This window comes from Uloborus diversus, chromosome 9 (genome assembly GCF_026930045.1).
Source record: "Uloborus diversus isolate 005 chromosome 9, Udiv.v.3.1, whole genome shotgun sequence".
NCBI lineage: Eukaryota > Metazoa > Arthropoda > Arachnida > Araneae > Uloboridae > Uloborus > Uloborus diversus.
In genome coordinates, this window is record NC_072739.1 from 121672363 (window position 1) to 121697503 (window position 25141).

The 25141-nt window shown below is 31.9% G+C and overlaps 1 protein-coding gene across 1 annotated transcript in view; it reads right to left on the bottom strand.

The window, feature by feature from the left end:
• LOC129230663 (1,4-alpha-glucan-branching enzyme-like) overlaps positions 1-25141 on the bottom strand; it is a 39217-nt gene that overhangs the window by 4602 nt on the left and 9474 nt on the right. The window contains exons 5-14 of the mRNA XM_054865078.1: positions 24863-25007; positions 22815-22905; positions 22517-22726; positions 19919-20162; positions 17317-17415; positions 14867-14977; positions 12297-12468; positions 8919-9103; positions 2176-2306; positions 1627-1744 (exon numbers count right to left, since the gene is read on the bottom strand). Of these exons, the coding sequence (XP_054721053.1) occupies positions 1627-1744; positions 2176-2306; positions 8919-9103; positions 12297-12468; positions 14867-14977; positions 17317-17415; positions 19919-20162; positions 22517-22726; positions 22815-22905; positions 24863-25007 (1506 nt within the window). The remainder of the gene's footprint in view (positions 1-1626; positions 1745-2175; positions 2307-8918; positions 9104-12296; positions 12469-14866; positions 14978-17316; positions 17416-19918; positions 20163-22516; positions 22727-22814; positions 22906-24862; positions 25008-25141) is intronic.

The window sequence follows — 25141 nt, forward strand, 5'->3', positions numbered from 1 at the left end:
CGGGGCTTACAATAATCATAAGGGCAGTTAAGTGTTATGTCTATAGCATGTTCGGTCAAGCTACATAGGTCCTGTTCACTTTATCGGACCAGCCAGTTATTAGGACCAAAATGGCCCAGTCTCAATATGGTCCCATTAACCGGAATTGAATGTAACTCATTTTCAGTATAATCAATCAAACCTTTGAGTTGAACTGTAATATTTACAGCACTACAGTGGAATTATCCAGGTACTTAAATTGACTAAATTTAATGTTACGCAATAACATTTACACCAGAAACTATTGTTCCACACCAGATGCAGCCAACATTAAATTAAAACTCGACCTAGGAGAGATGGAGGATGACCTTGAAGCAGAAACATCATTTATATCATTCATAATAGGTTGTTTGTTATTATTTTGTAGTAGATAGGATTAGCGAGAACAAGCACGCTTTCTACTTGGCGCTTTCTGGATGATTCTACACGAATGATGTATCCGCTTCAAAGTCATCCGCCATCTCTCCGTGATCAAGCGTTTTTCTGTTCTTGAAAATAAATGCAACACAAATTTTATCAAGGTGAATGATAGTAATTTTGAATTACTATGAAAAACATGCTTATTAACAGGTTTCATATTTTAGAATTACAGATATACTTTTAAGTCAATAAAAGAAGCTTTTTCAAGGTGCTTTATCCATTTTGCAAAAGATAATAAATCACATCTTAAAATTCAAAACATAATTTCATAACTAAAAATTTTCAACAAATTTGACACAAATTGCTAGGTGAGCATTATTGAAGGAATTCTAACCTTTCTAAATCACAAAGTACCGTGGTTTGGTTACGAAGGAAATAATAGTGGAGATACATAGCGCTGTTGGCAGTGAAGTTTTCAGTTGACTTGCAATGAATGTAGCTCAAGTAAAACTATCTGAATGGGTAATTTTCACTTTGAAGTATCTATTTGATGTTTTATTGAAAACCATAAGTTCATTACTTAGTTAACATTTTATGGAACTCTAAAATGTATCGAGTGAATTACATGCACTCGGTATAAAATAATAAACAAAAACGCCTTTTAAAAAAACTCATGCATTTAACAGCAAAAAATTTCTTATCAAATAAAACATTCAAGGTTTACTATAACTACCATTACCAAAGTTTGAGGGGGATCTAGTTTTCTCAAAAGCATTTCAGAAAATTATTTACTTTATTTATACATTCTGTAAACAAGGCTTTCAACTTTCCTTCAAAAAATGTAGAGTAAGGGGAGGTAATTTCAAAAACTAAGCTTGCTTTTATCTCATTATTTTTTACTTAGTGAAGGAAAAGGAAGGAATGTTATCACAATGCAAACATGACTATTATAGTTTAGGCAAAATATAATTTACATTTTTATAACTTTAAGAATGTTTTTCAAAAGTTCAAAAATTTCAAATTATCTAATAATTTCCTAGGGTATGCTAGGAATTTTCTAAAGAGAAAATGTCTATATTCTGTATGATTTGAAAAATAGAAATTTTTATCAAAACATTTTCAACACAGCATTAAAGGATAGTAATGCAAATAAGGGGAAAATTATGCAAATGTAAGGAAAAGGAAAATTATGCAAATGCAGCTGGAGGAAACAGGAGAATAATTTACCATCATCGAATTGCTTCTTCCACAATAGGATTCTGGAAATGTAAAGAATTCAGTACTGTGGTCCAGTCGTTTGTGGCCTCCAAATTCTTCAGCATCACTGTCAAGAACTATTTTATATCTGAACACCAAGTCAAGAAAAGTATTTATTTGGTTAATTTCTCCCCCCATTTTATGAAGATCATGTATATTTCTTAAGAAATTACACAAATGCTATGTATATACACAAACAGGGCTAAAGTTAAGAGTGGATGGGAGAACAGTAATTCAGACTGCATTAGGTAGGGAATCAGAAATGGTAGTTATTATTTTACAAAGATTTGTCAGTATTAGATTCTTAATACTATAGAAAAATTAAATTATACAATTAGAGGTAAACTTATCACATTTAGTTGGCAAAATAGTTTTTCAGTACTATAGCACAAAAATCTAATGTCTTTTGAGCAATGAAAAAAACTCCAAATGAAAATGTCAATTTGGCAAACAAAATAAATTAAAAGGATTATCACAAAGAACATATAAAATACCATCTTAGTTTTACTAAAAGGATACTTTCCAGGAACATCAACTCCTACTTTGTAATCTGGAAAACTTTTTGTAGCATGAAAATTAAAAGCAAAAACTAAATTAGCTCTTTCAAAGACAATTACTTTATCATCTTCATGTTTCCAACTAACATAAGCCTGCAAATATAAATGAATAAATAACAGACGATATTGATGTAAATTGGGAACATAATTTATATTCCTTTATAATTATATTTAAATTATGTAAATATAAAATTCCTTTATATTTACATAATTTATATTCCTTTAGTTACTTGTTTATAGTAGTGAAGAAAAGAGCAGTAATTGGTTTGGAAATTGAATACGAGGTGAGGCTATTAAATAATAAGACTGTTGCTGTAAAACATTTTATTTTAAATTTATACATATTTAGTTTTTATCACCTTCAATTTACACTTTTCCTTACAACGCTCCATACGAATTTTTCACTGTTCGAAACAGAGCTGGAAATCTTGTTCTGTGAGCTCCTGCATGACTTGTGCCGCTTTTACTTTCACAGCTTCAACGGACTGAAATCTTGTTCCTTTCAGTGCAGATTTGACCTTCGGGGACAGATAAAAGTCACATGGTGCCAGGTCAGGCAAATAAATGCCTTGACAGAGAATGCGGAATGTGCATGGGCGGATTTATGGGGGGGGGGCAGAGGGGGGCAATGCCCAACCAGTTTTGGGAGGACTTAATGTAGTAACCACATCTTCCAAAAATTAAAAAAATATTTTTTTTTTCTTTTTTGAATAGTTCAGAAGGGCATGGGTGGATTTATAGGGGGGCATAGGGGCAATGCCCCCCAGTTTTGGGAGGACTTTATGTAGTAATAACACATCTTCCAAAATCTTAAAAAAAAAAAAAAAAAAAACATGACTTTTTCTTTTTTGAATAGTTCAATGAAAATGAAGAGAAAAGCAAATGTCCTTTTCTGATAGGAGAAAAGAAAAGTTAAAAAAAAACGAACATTAAATACAAATAGTACAACTGTCACTGGGGTGCTGAAAATGTGTCTAAATTCACTATTTTGGACTGAAAACCATTTGGGCAAGTATATGAATGAAAATATAGGCTAAACAAGCTATACATTAAGCTGCAACACTTATAATAATTGGCGATTATTTTAACAAATTGGAACCTAAAGCAAAGGGGAAAATCTCCCCCCTCCCCCAGTCGCGCTAACAGAACGACCTACTCGTTATGATTTGTGTCCACATTTCAAGTATTTATTTGTGCATAATATTTATATTCTTAGTATATTAATTGGCCTTTTGAGAAATTCTAAAAAACATAAGATTTTTTTCCTTCTCTCTCTCTCTCCTTTTTGAGGGAGAGAGAGAATAAATACTATTGCAAACTGAATAAATTTCAGTTATCTGAGAGTTCTGATTAAATGAATCTTTTTACTTAAAGGGAGAGTACAATTTTACTTACTTTATAAATACTGTTTAAAAAGTAAGGTAAGTCATAATCATCTAAGTCTAAGTGAGTCAGTCCTTGTCATTATTGAAATCTAAATAACTGAGTCATCAAAAGTTTTGGAAAAATTTGCTGAAATTTTATAAAAGTCTATAAAAAACTAACAAAGATTGGTAAAATCGTAAAAATCCTTTAACCGTAAAAACTGACGAATTTTCGTAAAAACTACAAAAAAATCAAGCAAAAATTTATAGGTAGGAGTGAATTACAAATAAGGTCGAATTTGCCTATAAGATAAACAAGCTGTTGCTTAGGCCCCCTGCTTTGAAGTGTGTCCCTAACTCCCACAAAAAAATTCATGATTTGTTCCTTAAAAAACGGAAATTGCTTGAAAAAACTAATTTCATTTTTAAGTGCTTGAAAACCTTGAATATTTGGAAACGTGAGGCTACAAACCTTAAATTTTAAAATTTCTAACAAATGGTAGAGGGGAAGGAATGCCAACATATGCCAAATTCAGCTCCTTGCCACATCCTGTATTAAAAATGTAAAAATCATGGTTCTCACGTTTGTAACATATTATTTGAAATAAATTTTTGTGACTCACATGTTTCATATCTTTCTATTTATTCAATCCTGAATGCAATATTTTGGAAATTCTTTTGCATTGATTGCTTTTATCTTACTTCTTCTGCATATTGTCTATCTGTTTAGCACGGAAAAAAAATACACACTACTTCTATTTCTTTTCGTTTTCTGCCCCACTTGCAACTTAAGAAAAGTTGTTGTCATGAGAAATCTATGGTTTCTTTTTTCTTTTAAAGTTAAAATAGCTATTTCTCCCAAATTTAGAACAGGACTGCAAAAATTTACTATCAAGTACTAAAATACCAGAGACTGGAAAGCACAAATGAAGTGCGTTCAATAATTTTATTTATTCTAGAGTCCTTGAAAATAATTAGATAAGCCTTTGAAAATCCTAAGCAAAGTAGGCTCCACTTCTACTGCATATTGTTAATCTGTTTAGCCAGGAAAAAAAAAATGATACACTATCTCTATTCCTTTTCGTTTTCTGCACTACTTATAATTAAAAAAAGGTTGTTGCAATGAGAAAACTAGTTTATTTTTTCTTTCAAACTTAAAATGGGTGTTTCATACAAAGTTTGAACAATACTGTACAACTGTATAATCTAGTTATCAATTTCTATGTCTATCCAATTAACCTTTATAATGCTTCAAAATGCAGAATTTTATATCCATTTTACAAAATTTCCACCGGGGGAGAAACCCCCGGTCCCCTAAAATTGGAGATATTCTATTTCCCACTTAAAAGGGAGCCCTGCGTCACTCTCTTGATACCAGCTCCCTCTCTTAAGGTCAGTTCAAAAAGGATAGCATGAAAACACATTAATGAAAACGACACACAAAAAAGTAAAGCATGGACTTATGCATCACAGGAAACAGACAAAAACATATGAGTGGGTGGGCAATAAAAATGTTTTGTTAAAAAAAGAAAAATCCTGCCCCCCCAGGAACTCAGTCCTAAATCCGCCTATGGGAATGTGCCGTCCATTGTCTTGTTGGAAACCCAGGACTTGTTCTTCCAAAATTCAGGTCGTGTTTTCCTTACTCTTTCACGGAGTTGAGCAAGCACCTCACAGTAGTAATGTTGATTAATTCAATATTTGAATGCAATATTTCTGTTTGATTTAGATGTGGAAGGGCGACCCGGGCAGTCATCATCTTCAATGTCTTCTCAGCCATCTTGGAAAACGCTTGAACCGCTAAAAACTCGCACACGTAATAAACAGTCATCATCATAAACTCATTTTAATACACGATAAGTTTCAGTAGCGGTTTCATCAAGTTTCATGTGAAATTTCATGACAACTTGTTGCTCTACTATTACACTTATCATATTTTCCGGCAAAGTGAAACAAACACCTCTTACATAAAGGATGGTTACGACCAGACTGATTTCTCTACAAACATGGGAGGTGTTGCAATTAAAAGAGAAAGCTTTACGCATGGTTGGATTTGGCTCATGCACGGTTTTTCAGTAGCAGCATCAGTCTCGTTATTTAACAGTCACACCTCGTAAATAAAATCTACAAACATTCAAATTTTTAGAATGATACAGGGGTGCCTCAAACTTAAATTTTTAGGAAGGGAGAAAGTCTCAATTTACCAAATGAACTTCTGAATTTCAATGAATGATAAAATATGAGCATCCACACATATACTTAGATTACATATAATGATAAGGGACATTAGGCACCATAATGAAGAGGAAAATAATAATTTTTTCCTTTAAAATTACAAATGCTGCAATAATGTCGACAAATTTTCTGACTATTCTATTCTGGACACTTTTTCTTTCTTTCTCTATTTTTTTTTTCAGAAAAGCATACCTAGAATTATAGTTTAAAAGAGACTCGTAGGAGTGCTAACAGTCTGTGGAAGCTCCCCTACAAAATACTTAAAGGGACCTTTTCCAAAATATGCTTGTTAGGGCATTCACTAAAGCTTGACTACGGAGAGACAGGGGATGGCCTTATCACGGAAACATCATTTGTAATAGGTTGTTTGTTATTATTTTGTAATAGATCAGATCAGCGAAAAATGTGCCTCTTACTACTCTGCTCTTTCTGGCTGATTCTACCTATTAAAAATGACACAAATGCTGTTTCCGCTTCAAGGCCATACACCACCTCTCTGTGGTCAAGCTTTATCTTAAAAAGCTCCTATAGACTGTTTATCTGGTCAAACAATCTACTTTTTAGCCTACTTTCCCAGTAAGAGTGCCAGAGAAAGAAGAAAAAAGCATGAAAGAAGGCTTAATGCATCTTGAAAATATTACCAAAAAAAAGTCAAAAATAAAAATAAAATAAATATCGAAAAATTAAAAATTGGAAAGATGGGGGGAAATGTCTGTCAGTCTGTCTGTGCCCCCCTAATAACTTTTGAGTGAATAGTCCGATTCGAACAAACTTTTTTTTGTTTGAAAGATCTTGGCGAGGACACCCCATTCCTATATTTCACTTTTTGATTTGAACTATTTTTTGTTCAATTTTGAACAGTTCAAAAAAACTTAACATTAGCGCCAACGGGAAAAATTCAAGGCAATTCCGAACTGTGAGGCGAATCTGCTTCAAACAAACTTTGTAGGAAAAAGCTTTTAATGAAAAACTTGTATATAAAATATCTTTTTGATTTGAACAATTTTTCGTTCAATTTTGAACAGTTCAAATCCCTTAACATTAGCGCCTATGGGGAAACTGAAATTCAATGTAGATTCCGTACTTGAAGGCGAATTTACTTCAAACAAATTTTGTTGAAAATAGCTCTTGACAACCAACTCCTGACTCTGAGAATTTTGGGGCACCTGGCTCTGACTGCGACTCCTGTGCCCGACAATTAGTCGGACTCCGACTCCCCGACTTCGAAGCTTTGGCAAAAATTTATACATGGAGGAAAAATAACCGACTCCGATTCTTGGATATTCGACTCCGACTCCTTTATCTCAAAATGAGATTGACTCCAATTCCAACTCTGCAGTCATGGTTTTAACTGAAATAATTAGTGTTGATATGCCTTGTTTTAATTTTCACTCTAAATTTAGGTACTCAGTTATCAGCGGATAAATTTGAAGTCATTTATGTTTCTACAGAAAGATATGCGCAGTTTTTTTTTTGACAATGAAAATTATTTCTTTAAGTTCACATTTTATTGTTTTTATTTATTTTGGTAAGTGCATTAATTCATTAAAAAAATATTTTTGGCAACAGAGGGAAAAGAAACGATTTTTTTTTTGTGATATGATGTATTTATTTTGATGAGCTTATTAATTTTAATTATTATTTTTTCGCTTTGAAAGCGGTTAAAGAATTTTTTTTAATAGAAAAAGTATATTAGCTACTTTGTTTAAAAGGTGCTGCTATTTTATTTGCTCGTTTATTTATTTATTTTACTCATCTAATTTTTTAGATGAGTAAGGCATATTTTATTCCTAGAAATCAGCTTAAAATGTTATGTTTGAAACATTTGCGATTTCAGCTATTTTTGAGAATATTGATCAGATATTAGAAAGTAGATACGGGTATACGGGAGAGTAGGCTCATTTAGTTCTAGACGGAACTTCTTGTTTGCAATAGGTATCTTATGACAGCCATTAAATGAGAAAAACATTTAATATCAAAAATATAACGTCAATATTGGTAACAATAACAATTAATCAACATTTGAAATGAATCAACATTATAATCTTCAAAGTAGATTAAAGTGTAGAATCAATATCTTTTACTCATAAAACAACAGGGAATCTACACAACTTAATATTGGATTTGAAAAAGCACAAGTATAACAAGTGACAAAGTTCTGTTCTGACATTTTATTAAAAAATAAGAAAATTGTTAAACAATTGTCTCACTCTAAATATTTTCAGAACTTCAATGTGCATTCTTTTATTTATGAAAATTTCAGAGACTAACCAAGTTGACAAAACTGCAGTCTTTGATGATGTGATATCTAGGCTGTTGCTATATTGCATGTAGTTCTTTCTGCCTTATCCCTTACTTAGGAGCAACAACTTACACTGCTTAATAACCAAATTACAATTACACAAAGAAAACAAAATTATTTTACAACAACATTGTGGTTTATAGTTTGCACAACAGGTCTATAACTAGTTTTTTTAAACAAAGTCATAATGAAAAATACAAGGTTTTTGCATTTCTACCAGCCTAAAGTTTTTCCCCCCTCCAAATTTAAGAAAATTCTTCTGGCTGATTTTTATGAACAGTTTATTGTTCTCTCTTAGTTTATGCTATTGAAATTTTTACATTTTTCAGAAATTATTAAACCTACTATTGGACTGGAAATTTCAAGGAAGCCACTTCACTTAGTCTCAATTCTCGAGAACTTTGAATCACAAACTATATTGATGTAATTTTTCTGCAAGTGTTTAACAGGCTGACAACTGGGGTTGGTGCTAAATTTTGTGAGACATTGTCAAGCTGTCACCAAATGGTCACCATTTGTTCCATTAAAATCTGCAAATGTCTCAATACTTGGGTCATGAGAGATACTATGGGATCCAGAATATTCAAATGGAAGTCATTTCAATCAGTCCCATCCCCCCCCCCCCATTCAGTTCCATTTATTTCCACCTTTAAATATGTCTCCACTTTTCTCAAAGGCAGGACATTGATGTCCATTCCTCATTTTTATAAGTATCCATGATACTTTACCTTGTGGATATGGTTGATACTGATATTTATAATATTACTTTTAAAAAAGTTTTAAAGGGCAAACATATTATTTTACCTGAGGACTATTCAGCCATGGATATTTTTCTTCAGTTTGGTTCATAGCTCTATCAAAATTATTTAGGAATTTGTAACGCAAAAGTTCATCTTCTACAAGATGCCACTGTCTTCTGGCATGATGATAACTTTCATTATTTCCAACTCGTGGGAAGTCTAACCATTCTGGATGACCAAATTCATTACCTATGAAAAATAACAAGCTATTAAGTACATTGACTTTAATTGCATCAGACATATGAAGCAGTAAGAAGCAAAGGGATGTAAGTGAACATTTTCAAGTTTTGAGTAAAAAACATTTAAAGGTTCCTAGGTAGGCTTTCATTCAAAACTTTTGCTAAATTATGCAGTACAACAGTACCTTCCATGGCTACTAATACTGTCTCTTGCCCTAAGACAAAGAGAGGTTCACACACCATTTGAATTGGTTACCTCCAAATCTTTAATTTTGCCACTTACAAACCTTTGCTTCTCACTGCATCATATGATAAATACTAAGAGCTAGGGGGAAGGGCATACAAGAAGACATTTCTGAACACTTAAAGATATTATTTCCTTTAATTCATTCAGCCTTAAGACAGTAAGGCATACATCCAAGTTATATACTTGTTAGAATTTAATTAGTCATGACATAGCTACATAAAAAAATGTTTCAGTGGTTCGATGCAGTTAAGTTTATTTGCACTTAGTTACTGCATGATCCACAATTATTTTTCATTTTTATACTTTGCAAACACATAGCAGTATATGATTGAAATGAGAACAACTGAATTCAAAAGAGCTTAGGTTGCTTTCATTTCTTTCATGAACAATAATTATAAGAAATGTTTTTAAATAGATTTCTAGAAAAAAAAAGACTGAAGTTTGTAACAGGGAATCCAATTTTATTTATCAATGTATGTATGTACAAATGTGTGTCATTTTAATTCCTTGAGAATGGTAGATAGGTGACGGTTGAACCAGGTATCAAAAGATTCAAAATTTTATAACGATTATAATTAGCCAGATCACATTTTTGTATAACTTCAATTAGAGAAGAAATTAATTAAAATATCAGCGACGCTTTATCTGTTCCAGAGCAATGCAGAAGCTAACAACCTGCCAATAATGCCTGCTTTGAGCAAAATGTTTTGTAAAAATAAAATTGCAACCTTTGTGCTCTATTTTGCATATTTGTTTCTAAAAATTCAATTTTTTTTTTTTTTGGATCTTAAACGGCTTTAACTAACTTTTTGAACCAATTTTATTTTCTGAAATGTAATAAATTTCAGATAAACACTGGTGAAAATTAATCATGATTTTTAAGAGTGATATGAGCTTGAATTGACTAGGATGCAAATGGATTAAAAAGTTTGAGTTTGACAGGACAAAATGACGAGTGTTCATGTCTAATTGGTAAATTTGATACTTATGTGCATGTTTTAGAATTCAGAATTCATGACCAATTGCTAGTTACCATGACTTTGAGGCCTTTTTTTCTGAAAATCATAATTTTCGACGTGTGAGGAAACCCTGATACTGTCAGTAAGATTTGTTCATGTAGGAAACTCCATTTCTCTCTTGAACATTTCTTGAATAATTCTAATAAGATTGGTTGTTATGGCAAATTTGCCTACTTATACACATCAGAAAGATTAAATTTACAGTGTATACCTTTTTGGTATTTTTATTCCTTATCAATCTTAAATAATAGAGATTAGTTATCTGGAAATTTTGCACCTGGATGGAGCTTTGTTTTTTAAGATTATCTATGTTGATGTTGGTGCTGAAAAATTGTCCTCTTAATAAATATTAAAACAAGCTAGTTTTTTTTTGTTGTCATAGTAATCAGAAAATTCAGAGAAACATCAACTTTGATCAAATGAGGATGACAAGCCTTTTGTGATTGTTCAAAAAGAAAAATCTCCTTGTTTTGCAAACATCCTTTAAGGGTAGGATTTTGCAGTTTCAAAAAAGTGATTTTTTTCTTTTTTGTTTCGTCTTGTAGTTACACATTTCAAAAATATATTCCCAAATATTTAAGCCATTTCGAGCAAAATTCTCGAAGTTATCAAGTATTCAGTCTCTGCTTCTTCAAACTATAGCTCCGACAGCTGCCAAAGAATGCAGCAGTTATGGCAGCTACTGATGCTCAGAATGTCAGTGCTGCTTGATTGGGGTTAGTTAAATATAATGTAAATAAATAACAAAAAAAAGAAGAGGCTGAGGGGATTGAAGTTGCTACAGGGACTGTACTCTGTGGAGCTGGAATTGAAGCTTTTTAGCTTCTTAAACTGTAAACGTGTTTTCCTCAAAACCACTTTTTTAGTCAGTCTTCACTCCCATTTTAAAACTAATTGACCAATTTATTTCAAATTTAGTACACACATTCTGCATATAAGAAATCTAACCCCCTACATTGAGTTTGAGTCAGTAGCGTACCTACGGGGTGTAGCGCCCCTGGCGAACTTAAGAAAGTGTGCCCCTACCCCCCAGAGTCGGGAAGTCAGCTTAAGAAAACTATACACTTCAAACTATACATGACAAAATGTCGCCCCCTCTTTGGAAAAAAATGAAATCATCGGGCATAGAACGTCCTCCACCACCGTTCCCTGGTATACAAACTGTGTGTTTAGCTAACTCGATGAATCGAAATAGAATTTCAGGCCAGGAGTACCTCCTCCCCCATTTTTTTGAGAATTAAGGATTGTTTTATTTTCTTCCATAGATTTTTTTCTTGTGAGTTTTTTTATTTTATTTTTCAAAGCACTTTCCTCCTTTTTTTTCAGTATTTTAAAAAATTAAAAAAAAAAAAAAAATAAAAATCAGTCAAAATGCCGGTAGCTGCTGCAGCCCTATTAGAGCCACTCCTGCGAACCCCTTGCTACACTACTGGTTAGAGTTTTATTTATTTTTTTTAATGGTTTTTTTTGCTAACAAAATAGAGGAATTTTTCGTAAAAAATAGAACTTTTAATTTTAAATGGGCGCCAAAGATTTTAAAGCTTAAAAAAAACAAACAAAATCTGAGAATGAATGGGGGAGAGGATTAATTAATACTTTGACTAAATTCTTATAGAATTTGATTTCAGATAAATGTCAGCTGAGATACAGTGAACATGTCAAATCATCTTTTTCCAAAAGTGCTCTGGGGAAAGCTCTGCCCTTGACTTGTCTGGGGATACTTTTTGATCAAAAACTTACAAAATATTCTTAAAACATAATAATGCACAAAACATTTTAATAAATTTAATCAAACCATTTTCCAAGGGAAAAAAACGCAAAAAAAGCGATTTCTTTTAATACTAAAAATTCTACTCCTCCCTTAAACAACAAATTTTTACAGCACTAGTGTTGGCTCTGGTGAAGGGGAGGAGATATACCATTTAATTGTAACTCACCCATGAAGTTTAACCAAGCTTCTCCTCCTAAACTGTGTGTGAGCAATCTGATCATCTTGTGCAAAGCAATACCTCTGTCGATAGAATTAACTAATGGAGTCAAAACTGACATGTAGTCATACATATCTTTATCCATAAGCCAGAACGCAATAGTTTTATCGCCAACAAGTGCCTAGAACAAAAAATAATGATTTAATTCATTTATTAATGAAATACATTGGACAAGTGTGTGTGTGTGAGGGGATAAAGAGCTCTTGGTTTAAACATTGTTTTCAATCGTAATACAGTATTTAATACTGTTGTGACCAAAAAACCCCCTCCAGAAGGAATATCGGGCTGTGCCAGAGTGGAACCTGCATGTTTAAGCAAATACGTACATTCAAACAAAACCTTATGCAGTTTATCTTTATTTTTATACATGATTTATAGTGGTAAGTGTAATAGTTTATGAAATTGTCATGATGCGCGCGATTAATTTTGCAAAGTTATACGAAAACCAAAAAGATAACGATTTTAGGCCGTGGAAGTGGAAGCATCGCAGCCGCGCATAACCTCAGACCAACGACTGCCTTGAATGCCAAAGAACAAAATTTAAACGAGACTTACCCGGGGGTTGTGTATTTGAAGACGATAGTAAGCACAAACATCATTACCATACATTCTTTATTCTATGTTAACTTCTAAGCAGATACGAAGACAGGCACTAGGCATGGTGATCACCAGAACATTTCACTTAGTAAAAAAAAACAAATGCGAGGAATACAGACTTAAGAGTTCAAGAATGGAGCTGGGGTTTGTTGCTAAGTTCGTTAAAGATAAAAAAAAACGGAAAGTTCCCTCGGAGGGTGGTGAAATATTCTAATTGTAATGGACGGAGGATGGACAGTTCATTATGAAGATGGTGGGGTGTAATTCAGGGATGGCTTATTGTTGACGATGTCCGTTGAAGGCCAATGTACGTTGAGACAAAAAAATGGCGCTGGCTGTAATCTCCATGGTGACAACGTTGAGATCGTCCCACGCTTAAAAATGAATCAGGGTAATTTCGAGGTAATTGCGCATCCATGTCGTCACCTCATGCTATGTTGATTATCGAAAGGGTAGTTACTTAAGGGGACGATTCCGGTGCATTCAGCGTGCCGCCAACGGACGCCATGATTCAAACAGGTGATGGATCTCCTATGCTCTCATCTTCGGCTGCGACGAAGTAACGGTCTTGATTATTATATTTTAAACATATATGAAAAAATAAGACTTTCACCTCATGTTGAGGTCTTAACAATTTCGCGGCGAGCAACGGCCGTCCCCTGACGCCGTGGACCGATGCTTCATCATCGCCATCGTTGAACAAAAATCGGAACCGCAGAAATTGCGACCGAGCGGACAGAGAGCAGCAAGTAGAGTGAAATGGGGTGGAAAAATGAATCGGCAAATGAGCGATCAGATCCGGGTACGCGGCGATGCGCGGGAACCAATGAGTGCGTTTGGCGCCCAAACAACGAAGGGAAGGGGACGCTACGCCATTTTAATGGCCGACAAGAAGATGCGAAAAATCGGATCGACGCTTGAAAAATTGACAAAAAGCTAAACGATGGGAAAAGTGAATAAGTCACATATTTGATATCGTAAAGTGTGCGAAATTTAACGGGGGAACGCGGGGAAAACGTGGAATGCACAAGAAAATAAAAAAACAACAAAATGGGGGAAGAAAACGATTAAAATGACCGAAAACATGGGAAAAATGTAAATGGGTGAAAAATGTGATATGCATTATCACAGAAATATAGATTTTTAGAACCGAGATATTTATTTATGCTAACACTGTATATTGCTACCACCTTCGCAGCTACAAGTAAGAAACATAAAAGGCAGTTCTTCCACCAAACCACAAGTTTCTTTGCTTTTTATTCGCAGCTGGTTAGCATAATTCTGTGCTAAAGTACATCAATAGCAGAAACGCTTTTCATTTTGACCATATCAAAACAAATATGCAAATATATTTGGAAAAAAATGCATGTCCAAAAAATAATAAAAACTAATAATTCTAACATTTCGAAAGGCCAAAGTTAAAAAAGGTAAAATTGGCCACCAACGCCAATAGCTGATTTTTTTGAACAGTTGATGTATTGTTTGAGTTCTATAAAACATACAGTCGAACCTCATTAATGCAAAATTTACAGGACCATAATTATTTTGTATTAACCAGATTTCATCTTACCCGATAAATTATTAAATGCTTAATAGTAAAATAAGAAAAACAATGTTTAATTGCCCAAAATTGCAGGTTACTGCACACATGCGTTTCAGGGTTACAAGGAACTCTTTTGTCAATGCAAAATAAGTGAACACAATGAATGAAAAGGGATCCTGGATGTGTTTTTGAAGGTGGAAAAAAAAAAAAAAAAAAAATCAGGGACCAGAAATGGAAGAAAAACCCGAATTTTTTCAAATTTATAAGTAATATAGAATTGTTTTGAGGCCAGAAAAAATAAAACAGGGAGGTAGACTTCGCAAAACAGACATAGAAAGTCCAAAAAATCTCATCTATACTGCAAACTATTTATCTTTACCTGATCATGGGACTCTGCATAGGCAACTGTTTTCTCTGTCCACCTTCTGTTGGTTAAGGTATGCACAATGTTGCCTATATTCCAATCTTCATCTCTTTGTTCTTTTAAAAGCTGAAGAAGGAAAACAAAATAAGTGAATAAATAAATAAATGCAAAAATAATTGATTCATTTACTTAGTTTAAAAAAAGAAAAGAAATTAAAATGTTTTATAAAATATACAGGGTTCATACTCTATTCAGATGAAAAAATTCCATGACTTTTTCATGACCTGATTTTGGTTCTTTAAAGTACAAAGCACCATTCTTTTGTTAATTCAAGTTTCTAAACCAGATATTTATTTTTAAAATGCATTTAGTAGTGAATAAATCTTCGGATTCAAATATACTTGTATACTTATTTGCATATTTTCAATGCTTAAGAGATTCAGAAATTCCAGAACATAGTGTTTGATACCTGACATTAAAGGTAGCAGTGGGTCGCATGGATTAGTTTTGTGGGCCACATGTTGAGCACTTCTGTTTTAGAGTATTAGAATTCCTCTATTTCTGCATTCTATCGCCAGACTAAAGATCTTTATTTTCTAAAACCTTCAACAAACTAAGACAAACTCTTATCAACATTATAAAGTTTTTACGAGTGATGGAAACTAACTAGGATGCAATTGAATTGTGTTTTTTGAGTGGGTGTGGGAAAATCTAGAATGTACAAGTTCGCTACTACAGAATACAAAATATAAGAAGTGTTGAAAATAATGGTAAATTCAAAATGAGTGATGTCCAAGCAGTAAAATCACATTGCAGAAAAAGATGAGCGGCTGCTACAGAAGTAGATACAATGAGGTTTCAAAATTCAGATTTGTTTTGGGATCGTTCGAAATTCCAGTTTTAATGTCTTTTATATAAACAATACTGATATATCACTAATGTTCTTTTAGCTACTGTTGCTTCCTCATTGCATAAGACATTTTTCTATGACTTTAAATACATTTCCATGACTTTGAATGAAAATTTCAATTTTCCATGACTTTTCCAGGCCTGGAATTTGCCTATTCTTTTTCCCATGACTTTCCAGGATTTCCATGACCCGTACGAATCCTGAATATATATATATGAGACAAAGAGTGAGAATTTTGTGCAACATTTAAAACTTTAACGTCTTTGTTTATATTTCAACAAAGGCAAATAGTCCTAAGTATATGATTAATATACAAATTAGCATACAGTATAAAAATGGTTACTTTTCTTCTGTTAATGGTTAAATTCATTTTAAGATGCACAGACATGCAAATAAAGACATCTTTTCAAGTTACAATAACCAGTGGTGTAGTCGATGGAGGAATGGTGTCCCTTTGCTTTTTATTTGTGCACTAGCCTCTCCCCATTTTTTATATTTTAACACGAGAGCTCCTCCATTATCCCCAACTTTTGTTTCCACTAATTTATGCTCAAATCCATAAGCCTCACTCGATCTTTTTTTTGCAGGACTACAACACAGCAATAAACCTTTTTTTTCCCATTTTGGATTAAAATACATTTAAAAAAATGTAATAAAGGCTACAATAACTAGGACCAAGATTAACTAATAAGCAAAGTTCAAACTAATGGTAAGAATTAAATAATCAATGTTCAAGCGGTGAAATTACATTGCAAATAAAAACCAAAATGTTTTAAAGAAGCAGATGCAAATGAATTAGGAGAATAATCGGGATAGGCAGATAAGAAACAGCTAAAAGGCGTAAAATTTCAGGCATTATATGTTTCTTTCAGGTAGAGTTGTAAAACATCTGTTTTAAACACAAAATGATTTGTTTTCAGAGGAAGAATTTTGAGAAAGGTTTGTTCTGAAATGAAAAATATTGTGAAGGTACTGATGTTTAACAAAATATTTGGTGAATTCATCAGATTAAACATTTAGTGAAAATTTTGTCTTCACATAAAATAATTTGTGAAGTGTCTCCTTTTCCTACAAGACCACCCTAAAATTTTCCAATTCTTTTTAGGAACATCAAAAACTTTTAATACTATTTCGGGAATTTTATGAAATGCAAATATTTTTATCAAATTTAAGAATTTTAGGGAGAATGATAACACGAAGAACCTGAAAATTGTTAGTGGTTTAAAACCTTTCTTCTCCAAAAGAAATAAAGTAAATCACACAACTGATCTTATAAAACAGTCATTTTCTGATTGCATTTCTTAGGGCATATATTTTGTTTTCAAACAATTTTATTTAAGATAGTTTAGATCAAAGGGTTATTTTAAGCCAATTGAATTTAAAACGTTTACAAGACACATTGATGAAAATACTTCAATAAAAAATACTGTGCAACAAAATAAGAAAGAAATTTTATAACTTTTAATTCAAACAGCAGTATAATCCATAAAAAATGAATTCCTTTAGTTTAGGAAATTGAAGAGAAAACTCAACTTTATTAAGAATTACACAATACCTCAATCCACTTATCTGGAATGGCCATCCCTAAACGAAAATCAAATCCACCTCCACCTTCAGAAACAGGTCGACAAAGCCCAGGCATACCAGAAACATCCTGTTTAGAAAAACCATAGAATGAGATACATTAAAAATACTAATAGATTAAACAAAGGTCTTGTGTACATTCAGTATATTTTTTTCCTGAAAATTATTGCAGCAAGATGGCTCCCAATAACAATTTACAACTACTCATTGTGAATAAGGATTTTAATATTTTGAATATATAAGATTTTGGAAGGGAAAGTACAACTTTTGTGACTAACGTAACAGGCTATTCAACACAGAGTTCAAATTAGGCTCAAAAAGAAAAAATAAAAACTCAATGAAAGAAACTGAAATCTCAAAATAAAAGCAATAACGAAAAAAAAACCAGTTGCATAAAATGTATGCTCAAAAAATTACAGGTCGCGTTTCTTGAATGCTTTATAGTTTAAATTTACATGTTATTGTTGAAGAACTTCAAGCAGTAATTATTCTACTTACAGCATCCATCTTGAAAAATGTTTTACCAGATTCGAAAATCAAGAATGTTATCTCTAAAATGATGCATAACACATTAATATTGATTGAGTTTGAAATTTTGGCCTACAGGTTGACATTTTCGTGGAATGACCCATACATAAAAAATAGAAATCCCACTTTTAAATATTACATGCAACCTATTTGAAAGTTGTGTTATAAAAATTTATTATTAAGTTTTCTTTTTACAACGAAACTAATCACAGCAGCTACATGCAGGTCAGTCTTGCAGTAACTACATGTGGTGCCATGCCATTATTGCAGCAAAAAATGTATTGGTTAACATTTGTAGTTATTTTAAAAGCAAGTGACTGGGTGCAATTTTCGGAAGGAACAATCACATTAAACTGGACACAAAAGAGTCTTAAAGCTGGTTTAATGTACTTTGAAAAGTGAAGTTTAGATTTTTTATTAATATTTGCCTTTATTTAATAATTTATATTATTAATTATTAACAGGGTCGCCAACTTTGGAGAAACAATTTGAGGAGCACCTGTGGTGATTTTAAGGAACAATTTAAAATTTTGCGGAGCAGTTAGGTATTTTGCATAAAAATCAATAAAAACAACTGAAACCACTTATCTAAAATTGTTTTAGAGCATTAATAATCATTTTAAGCACTGGTACAAAAATAATTATGTTGAAATTGATAAACACTATTTCAATATTTGAGTATAAACATCTTTAATTTCCCATATTTCATGCTTGTTATGATAAAATAGCAAAATTTAAGCTTGAAAACGTTTGGCAGGAAATGCGAAGCAAAAGAACTTCTTTGCGGAGCAGCGGAGTTTTGCAGCTTTTGCGTAGGAACCCCGCAAAATTCGGAGCAGTTGGCAACCTTGTATCAATCATCAAAAAAATATTGAAAATCTTTATGGGTTGATTTTTAATCATTTCCTTTTTCTTATTAAAAGATTTTTTTGAACATTATTTTTCCCACATATCCAACAAATTGCAACAAATATCTAATGGTCAGCAACAGATTTGAAAACTGATGTAAAGCCATTGAAATCAATATGAAAAGATATCTGGTGTACATATAAGTTTTAAAGGATTTTCAAGAAATGCAATCACTGGTATTAAATCGAAACGGACAATGATGTAACTAACTTCATTTTTATAACCTCATCGTTCGGCTTTTACTTTCTGTATAAACTGAAGTGGAGTTATCACTGAAGTGGAAACAACATAGTTTTTGTGTGCTCTGAATGTGTCAACTTGTGTGTTCTCAACAAAACACAATTTGTGAAAAAGTTCACTTTTCTGCTTCCATTTGAAAAAAAGTGCGACTGACGGGAATGGAATGCTGCAAGAAGCTAACGGGAACATGTTCCATCGATTTCCACATGTTAGTTTTGGTATAGATGTTTTTGAAGAGGTGATTTTGATACCAATGACAAAAAGCAAGATGGGCAGTCACAAAAGTTTGAAGATTCCGAGTTGGAGGCTACATTGGACAAAGACTGGTGCCAAACAACTTTACCGAACTCAATTGATGCATTTGAGCCAAGCACTGCTGGAAAAACAGTTGCAATATAAGGAGGGACACAGACAAGGTAGTTTCGCAACATTATGACGCTCGGCTACATGTTGTGCCACCGGTTAAAACATGCCTCGAGATTCTGAAACTGGCAATCCTACTCTACCCGCTATGTAGCCCAGACATTGCCCCTTCCGACTACTATTTGTTTTCGTCGATGACACATGCTCTTGGGGATCAGCACTTCTGCTCTTTTGAAGAAGTCCAAAGTTGGATCTATTTGTGGATTGCATCAAAAGACACATTGTTTTTTCGAGTAGGCATCCAGAAAGATGGGAAAAGGTAGTGGCAAACGATGGACAATACTTCAAAAAACTGAAGTCAAACTTGTAAGTGTCAAACTTGTAAAAAAAATCCTTTAAAACTTATTTGTATGCCAGATACACAAATTAAAAAAAAAAAGCAAACATGGTATTATTGAGCAACCTTTATAAAATATCTATTTGAAAATACTTTTTAATGTTCTAAAAGCAAAATTCATAAGAAAATATTTTACCTCAGCAATTGTTACAGATTCTGGGTAAAAAGTTTTCAAAATGTGATTCGCCATCATCAAATATGTTAATGATTCTGTATCAGTTGACATTCCAAAATATTCATTGTAATCACCACTAAAACCTGCACCTACTCCATGGTGGTGGTACAGCATTGATGTCACGCCATCAAACCTGAATCCATCAAATTGGTACTCATCCATGTACCAACAAAGATTAGAAAGAAGAAATCTCAAGACCTCTCGCCTAAAAAACAAAAAATACAAATTTCATGAGATTTTTTAAGACTATACAATTGATAGTGCAGAGGCCATTACAATAGGATAGATTACATGGCTCAATATATTAAGATTAATTTTAGCAATAACTGCAGTAAAAAAATTACAGCACTCTTTCTAGCCCAATATGAAATGTTACAAATCCTCTTGAGATTCAAAATAGGGACTGCTAATTTACTAAAAGTAAAATATCATTTCAATCTAGTAGCACTTCGTAAAGCTATCTATCCTAATTCAAATTTTTATTTACATAAAATTTATAAGGTTGTGAACAATTATTTAACACAACTGTGAAAAATTCATGCTCTCTTTAAAAAAAAAAAAAAAAAAAAAATCTGCAAGCAATTACCCGGAAAACACAAAAATTACAATACAGATTATATTTTGTGCTTAATGGATGAAAAAGCATACTAGTGGAAAAAACAATAAAAACATTTCATACAGAACTCTAAAGCATTTTTTTTATTAGCAAACAAATGAGTTTTTAGGGAATTTGCTCTCTGTTAATTTCAAGCCCTGCCCGAACCTATTTGTACTAGAAGTTTTTTGCTTTTTTTTCATGACCAGCAACTTTTAAAACAAAGTGAAAATAGATAAATTACAATCGATTCTGCTTCAGAATGGGTCGCAAGGACAACAGCCAAAGAGCTCATCTGGTTTTAGTAAACAGATGCATTGATGCTTTTCTGATAATTCTTAGTTTAACCATGTAGGGAGTTCATTACTGAACTCGAACCAGGGTTTGAAAATATCATGATATTTTCAAAAATATCCGATATTTTTATATATACCCGACATTTTCAATTAGCATAAACTAAAGTCTTCAAAATAGTAAATGCATCCTCAAATCACTCTTAATTTTCTTATATTATACTTATCATATGTAGACTTAAAATTAAGGTTTCTTTCATTGTTTATATCTAATATTTCATTTTACATTTATATCTATTTTAATGGCGTTAATTTAGCATTAGCTGTTTCTCACTCATTTCCCTTCTGTTAGCAACTTGTACAGTTATATGATTCAGAAATAAAAAACATACATTGGTCCATGCACAGTCATTAAACATTCTCTTTCTCTGACCAATGTTTAATAATTAATTAAGCACTTTTAATATGAATTAAAACTGGTACATTAGTAATAATTTTATGTACCTAAAATAAAAAAGGAATATTATACTACTTTGTTATATTAATGATGCTTAACATATAATAAAAATATAGTACATAACTTTTTAGTTATTTTTAATAATAAATGAACTGTTATTATGATTAATATAATTTTTACATTAAAAATACTGTAGTTAAAAAAATAAATATCAAAAATATGAAAATATCACGATATTTTCAAAATATATATCGGATATATATATTGTGATATATATCAGCAAACCCTGACTCTAACACAGTACTTTCAAAGAAGAAAACATTCCTTAATCATGCTTTCATAGAAATGCTGTTTTCATAATTTTTGTTTGGAAAAGGTTAATGAAGCCATTGTTCTCAAACTAATCTCAACTGTTGTTGGAATCTTATATATAAATTAACCATGTTTAAATTATGAGCAGAAACAAATGTACATAAATGCTAGCTTTATAGTGAGATTAAACAAAATTCAATTTATTATTATTAGTCTTCAAGAGGGTGTAACCATGCCCAGTAAGTTTAACTCCAAACATTACAATGAATAGATCTGGGAATAATAAATTAACGAAATATTTTAATAACATTTAGAATTTCAGAAAAAGCCAAGAGTACACTAGCCAGTATTTTTTCGATCACAGAAATGGATCTACTTAAATGAAATGTAGTCAGAGGAATTATTATATATTTTCTCAGATGCATTAATCTGATCTCAAAACAGCAACCTTTGTGTATACTCCTGAATAATTTGAATATTCCCATAATGTTTTTCTAAATTCAGCACTCTTGATTTTCTCAAATAAAATATATCACTGCAAAGGTGAATAAATACATGAAAATGCAAATAATAAACAAATGAAAAATACATGTGCTTGAAAAGTAAAATAAGAAATAACATCATTTAGCACAAAATTGCAGATTACCGCAGACACATGTTTCAGGTTTGGATTTTTTTTTGATGCCTTTTCATCCATAAACTCACTTACTTTGCATTGTAAAACTTTGCAACCCCAAAACACGTGTTTGCAGCTACCTGCAATTTTGTGCATTCAAATGTTATTATTTCTTACTTGACTACATCACTGTCGTTTAAAATTGATAAAGATTATTTATCAAAGGAAAAAAAATATTTAAAGCAGTTTGAAAATTCAGAATACAAGAGGAGCATATTTTACTTACTGTGAATAATCAAATAATCTGCTTCCCCATAGTGAGTGTTCTCCTCGTCCTCCATCATGGAAAAAACAGGAATTTGTGCCATCAAATTGATTTAGTCCATCCAGAACATTCTTAGAGGCATGACTATGTACAACATCAAGAAGAACATACAATCCATGTGCGTGTGCATTGTCAATTAATTCTTTGAGTTCTTCGGGCGTACCATATCGACTAAAAATAAGTAAAGGAAACTTTATTTCGGTTGACACACACAAAACTTGAAAAAGACAGTTAAAGACAATGAAAAAATATTCCTTACCTGGATGCAGCAAAGAAACTAGTAACCTGGTATCCAAAGCTGCCATAGTATGCATGCTCCATTATAGCCATTAACTGAATTGCATTATAGCCTAAAAGATAAAAATTTATTTTATTTGAACATATTTTAGCATGCTTAAATATACAGAGAAATAGTATCATAATGGTTGAAGTATGAGGAGGAAAGAAACTGAACTTTTTAAAGAAAAAAAAATGTTGAATTTGCTTTCCAGGTTTTGGAACAAATTTGTAAAATAATTTAACGTACTTTTTCTAACAATTTGTAATGCTTTAATACAAGCTTTTTCATTTCTAAATAAAATACTCAAAGTTCTAAAATAAGAGCATCAATAAAACGTTTGTATATTTGAAAAATTTAATTTGAATTTGAATTTAATTAAAGTAAGGACTGGCCAGTAATCGTTATGACACTAATAATGCGTGGGTACCACACATTATTAGTGTAAATAACGCAACTTTGCAACTTTATTAAATATAAGACCACTATAGCTACAGTTCTAAACAGCAAAATGAAAAGAGCATACAAGTGCCACAAATTATAAAGTATATAGTAATTCAGGGTGGTCATCAATTAAGCAAATCAATGCCCCCCCCCCTCCCCGTCATGACTATTCCGAGTATAATTTAACAACATTACTTCTTTTCTCAATATCTTCGATATAATGTACAAGAAATGAAAAATAATTTGCACTTTTGAAATGCTTTAAGCACATTAAAATAAACGTTCTAATAAAGAAACTGATTTTCAAAAGGATATTCATTCATGATTCCATTAATTACATTTTAGTTCAAATAAAATTTAAACCTGTTTTAACATTTCCTGAAAAACATAAATAGTGATAGGAAAACTGCATTTGGAAGGTAAGATGATGGAAAATAAGACTTACTAACTTTTAAAACTATCTGATAAAATAGGAATAGATGTTTTGAAACTTTTACGCCTTATTGACTTATAATCTAATTTGTAAGGTTGTAATGTAATAAAATCTGTTAAGGTTTTCATGATTTTTAAAATTTTAACAAAACCTTAAATCCTTTAACACAATCTGTGAACCTTATAAAACTTTTAATTTCAATGAATGTACAATACCATAAATGCCAGCATTAAAAGATGAAAATTATGGGGACTGAGTGAAGTTAGAGAGGCATGAAAAATTTAGGGACAAAAGTGTGATTATAAAAGGGGTCTTTAAAATATCAGTAGGGATTTTTCCAATTGAAATTGCATAGGACCATAAATTTGGGTATTAGGATTAGTATGATAAATTTTTTGAAGTAAAAAAAAAAAATTTGAATTTTGAGATCTCTATTTAAATTATATTTTTCGCAATCAAATTGCAATAAGCCCCTGCTCGTTGGGATTCTTGTTTTTACTAATGGCTTTTATTGCAACCATAATTTGAATTTAACATGCCAAAATTTGAATGAATCCCAGGGGCTGGATGCTGGATGTTATGTGCTGGATACTGTTTTTGCGTAAAAAGGATTGTATAAAATCAAGAAGGTTGTTTATAAATATAATTCAACTCGGAGGCACATGGACGCCTGCATTATTAGAAAAATCCGGGGGCAGAAATCAAAGGATGCGGAGTGAAAACGAAAATTGTGATTGCGCATAAAAATAACTACAACTTTAAGAATTGAAAAAAAAAAAAAAAAAAACTTTTAAAAGCTACAAAAGATTCTATAAAAATGTAGGAATTTCAGAGAAAAATCAAAAGCGTTTCCCCACATTTTTGGGGAAATAAAAGCATTAAAATGAAGAAAAATGAATAAAATATGTTTAAAAAATGATCAGACATATTTCATTTTCATTCTTATGTATGAAAAGGTTTTATTTCTGCCATTGAAAGGGGTTTATTGTAGGGATTTGCCTGAAATTTTAATAATTGAAAAATCCCCCCTTTTTTTTGGGAATTTCATAGTTTTGATGGGAGATATTTTTTCATTGGAGAGATTGGGAAAAGGTATCAAAATTTAGGAGTTTCCCCAATGACTCGGGAGAGATGGCAGATAGGTAATACTAACCTTGATTCTTGATTCTTGGAATTATATTTTTGCTAAAATGTTCATAACTTGCAACCTTATATTCTTCTGAAGATATGCCAACGTGTGATTCATAGATTTTGAAATTTGGCGGTCTCTTTGGCTTTGAATTCTTAAATGTATATCTCTAGAACACAAAGAGGTAAAATGTTTAATAAAAATTATAAATAACAACAACATGTAAGGCTTTTTACTTCAAACAGAGTAATAAAAAGAGCAAAAAAATTTTGATTAGTGATGCACCTGCAAATGAAACCAAGA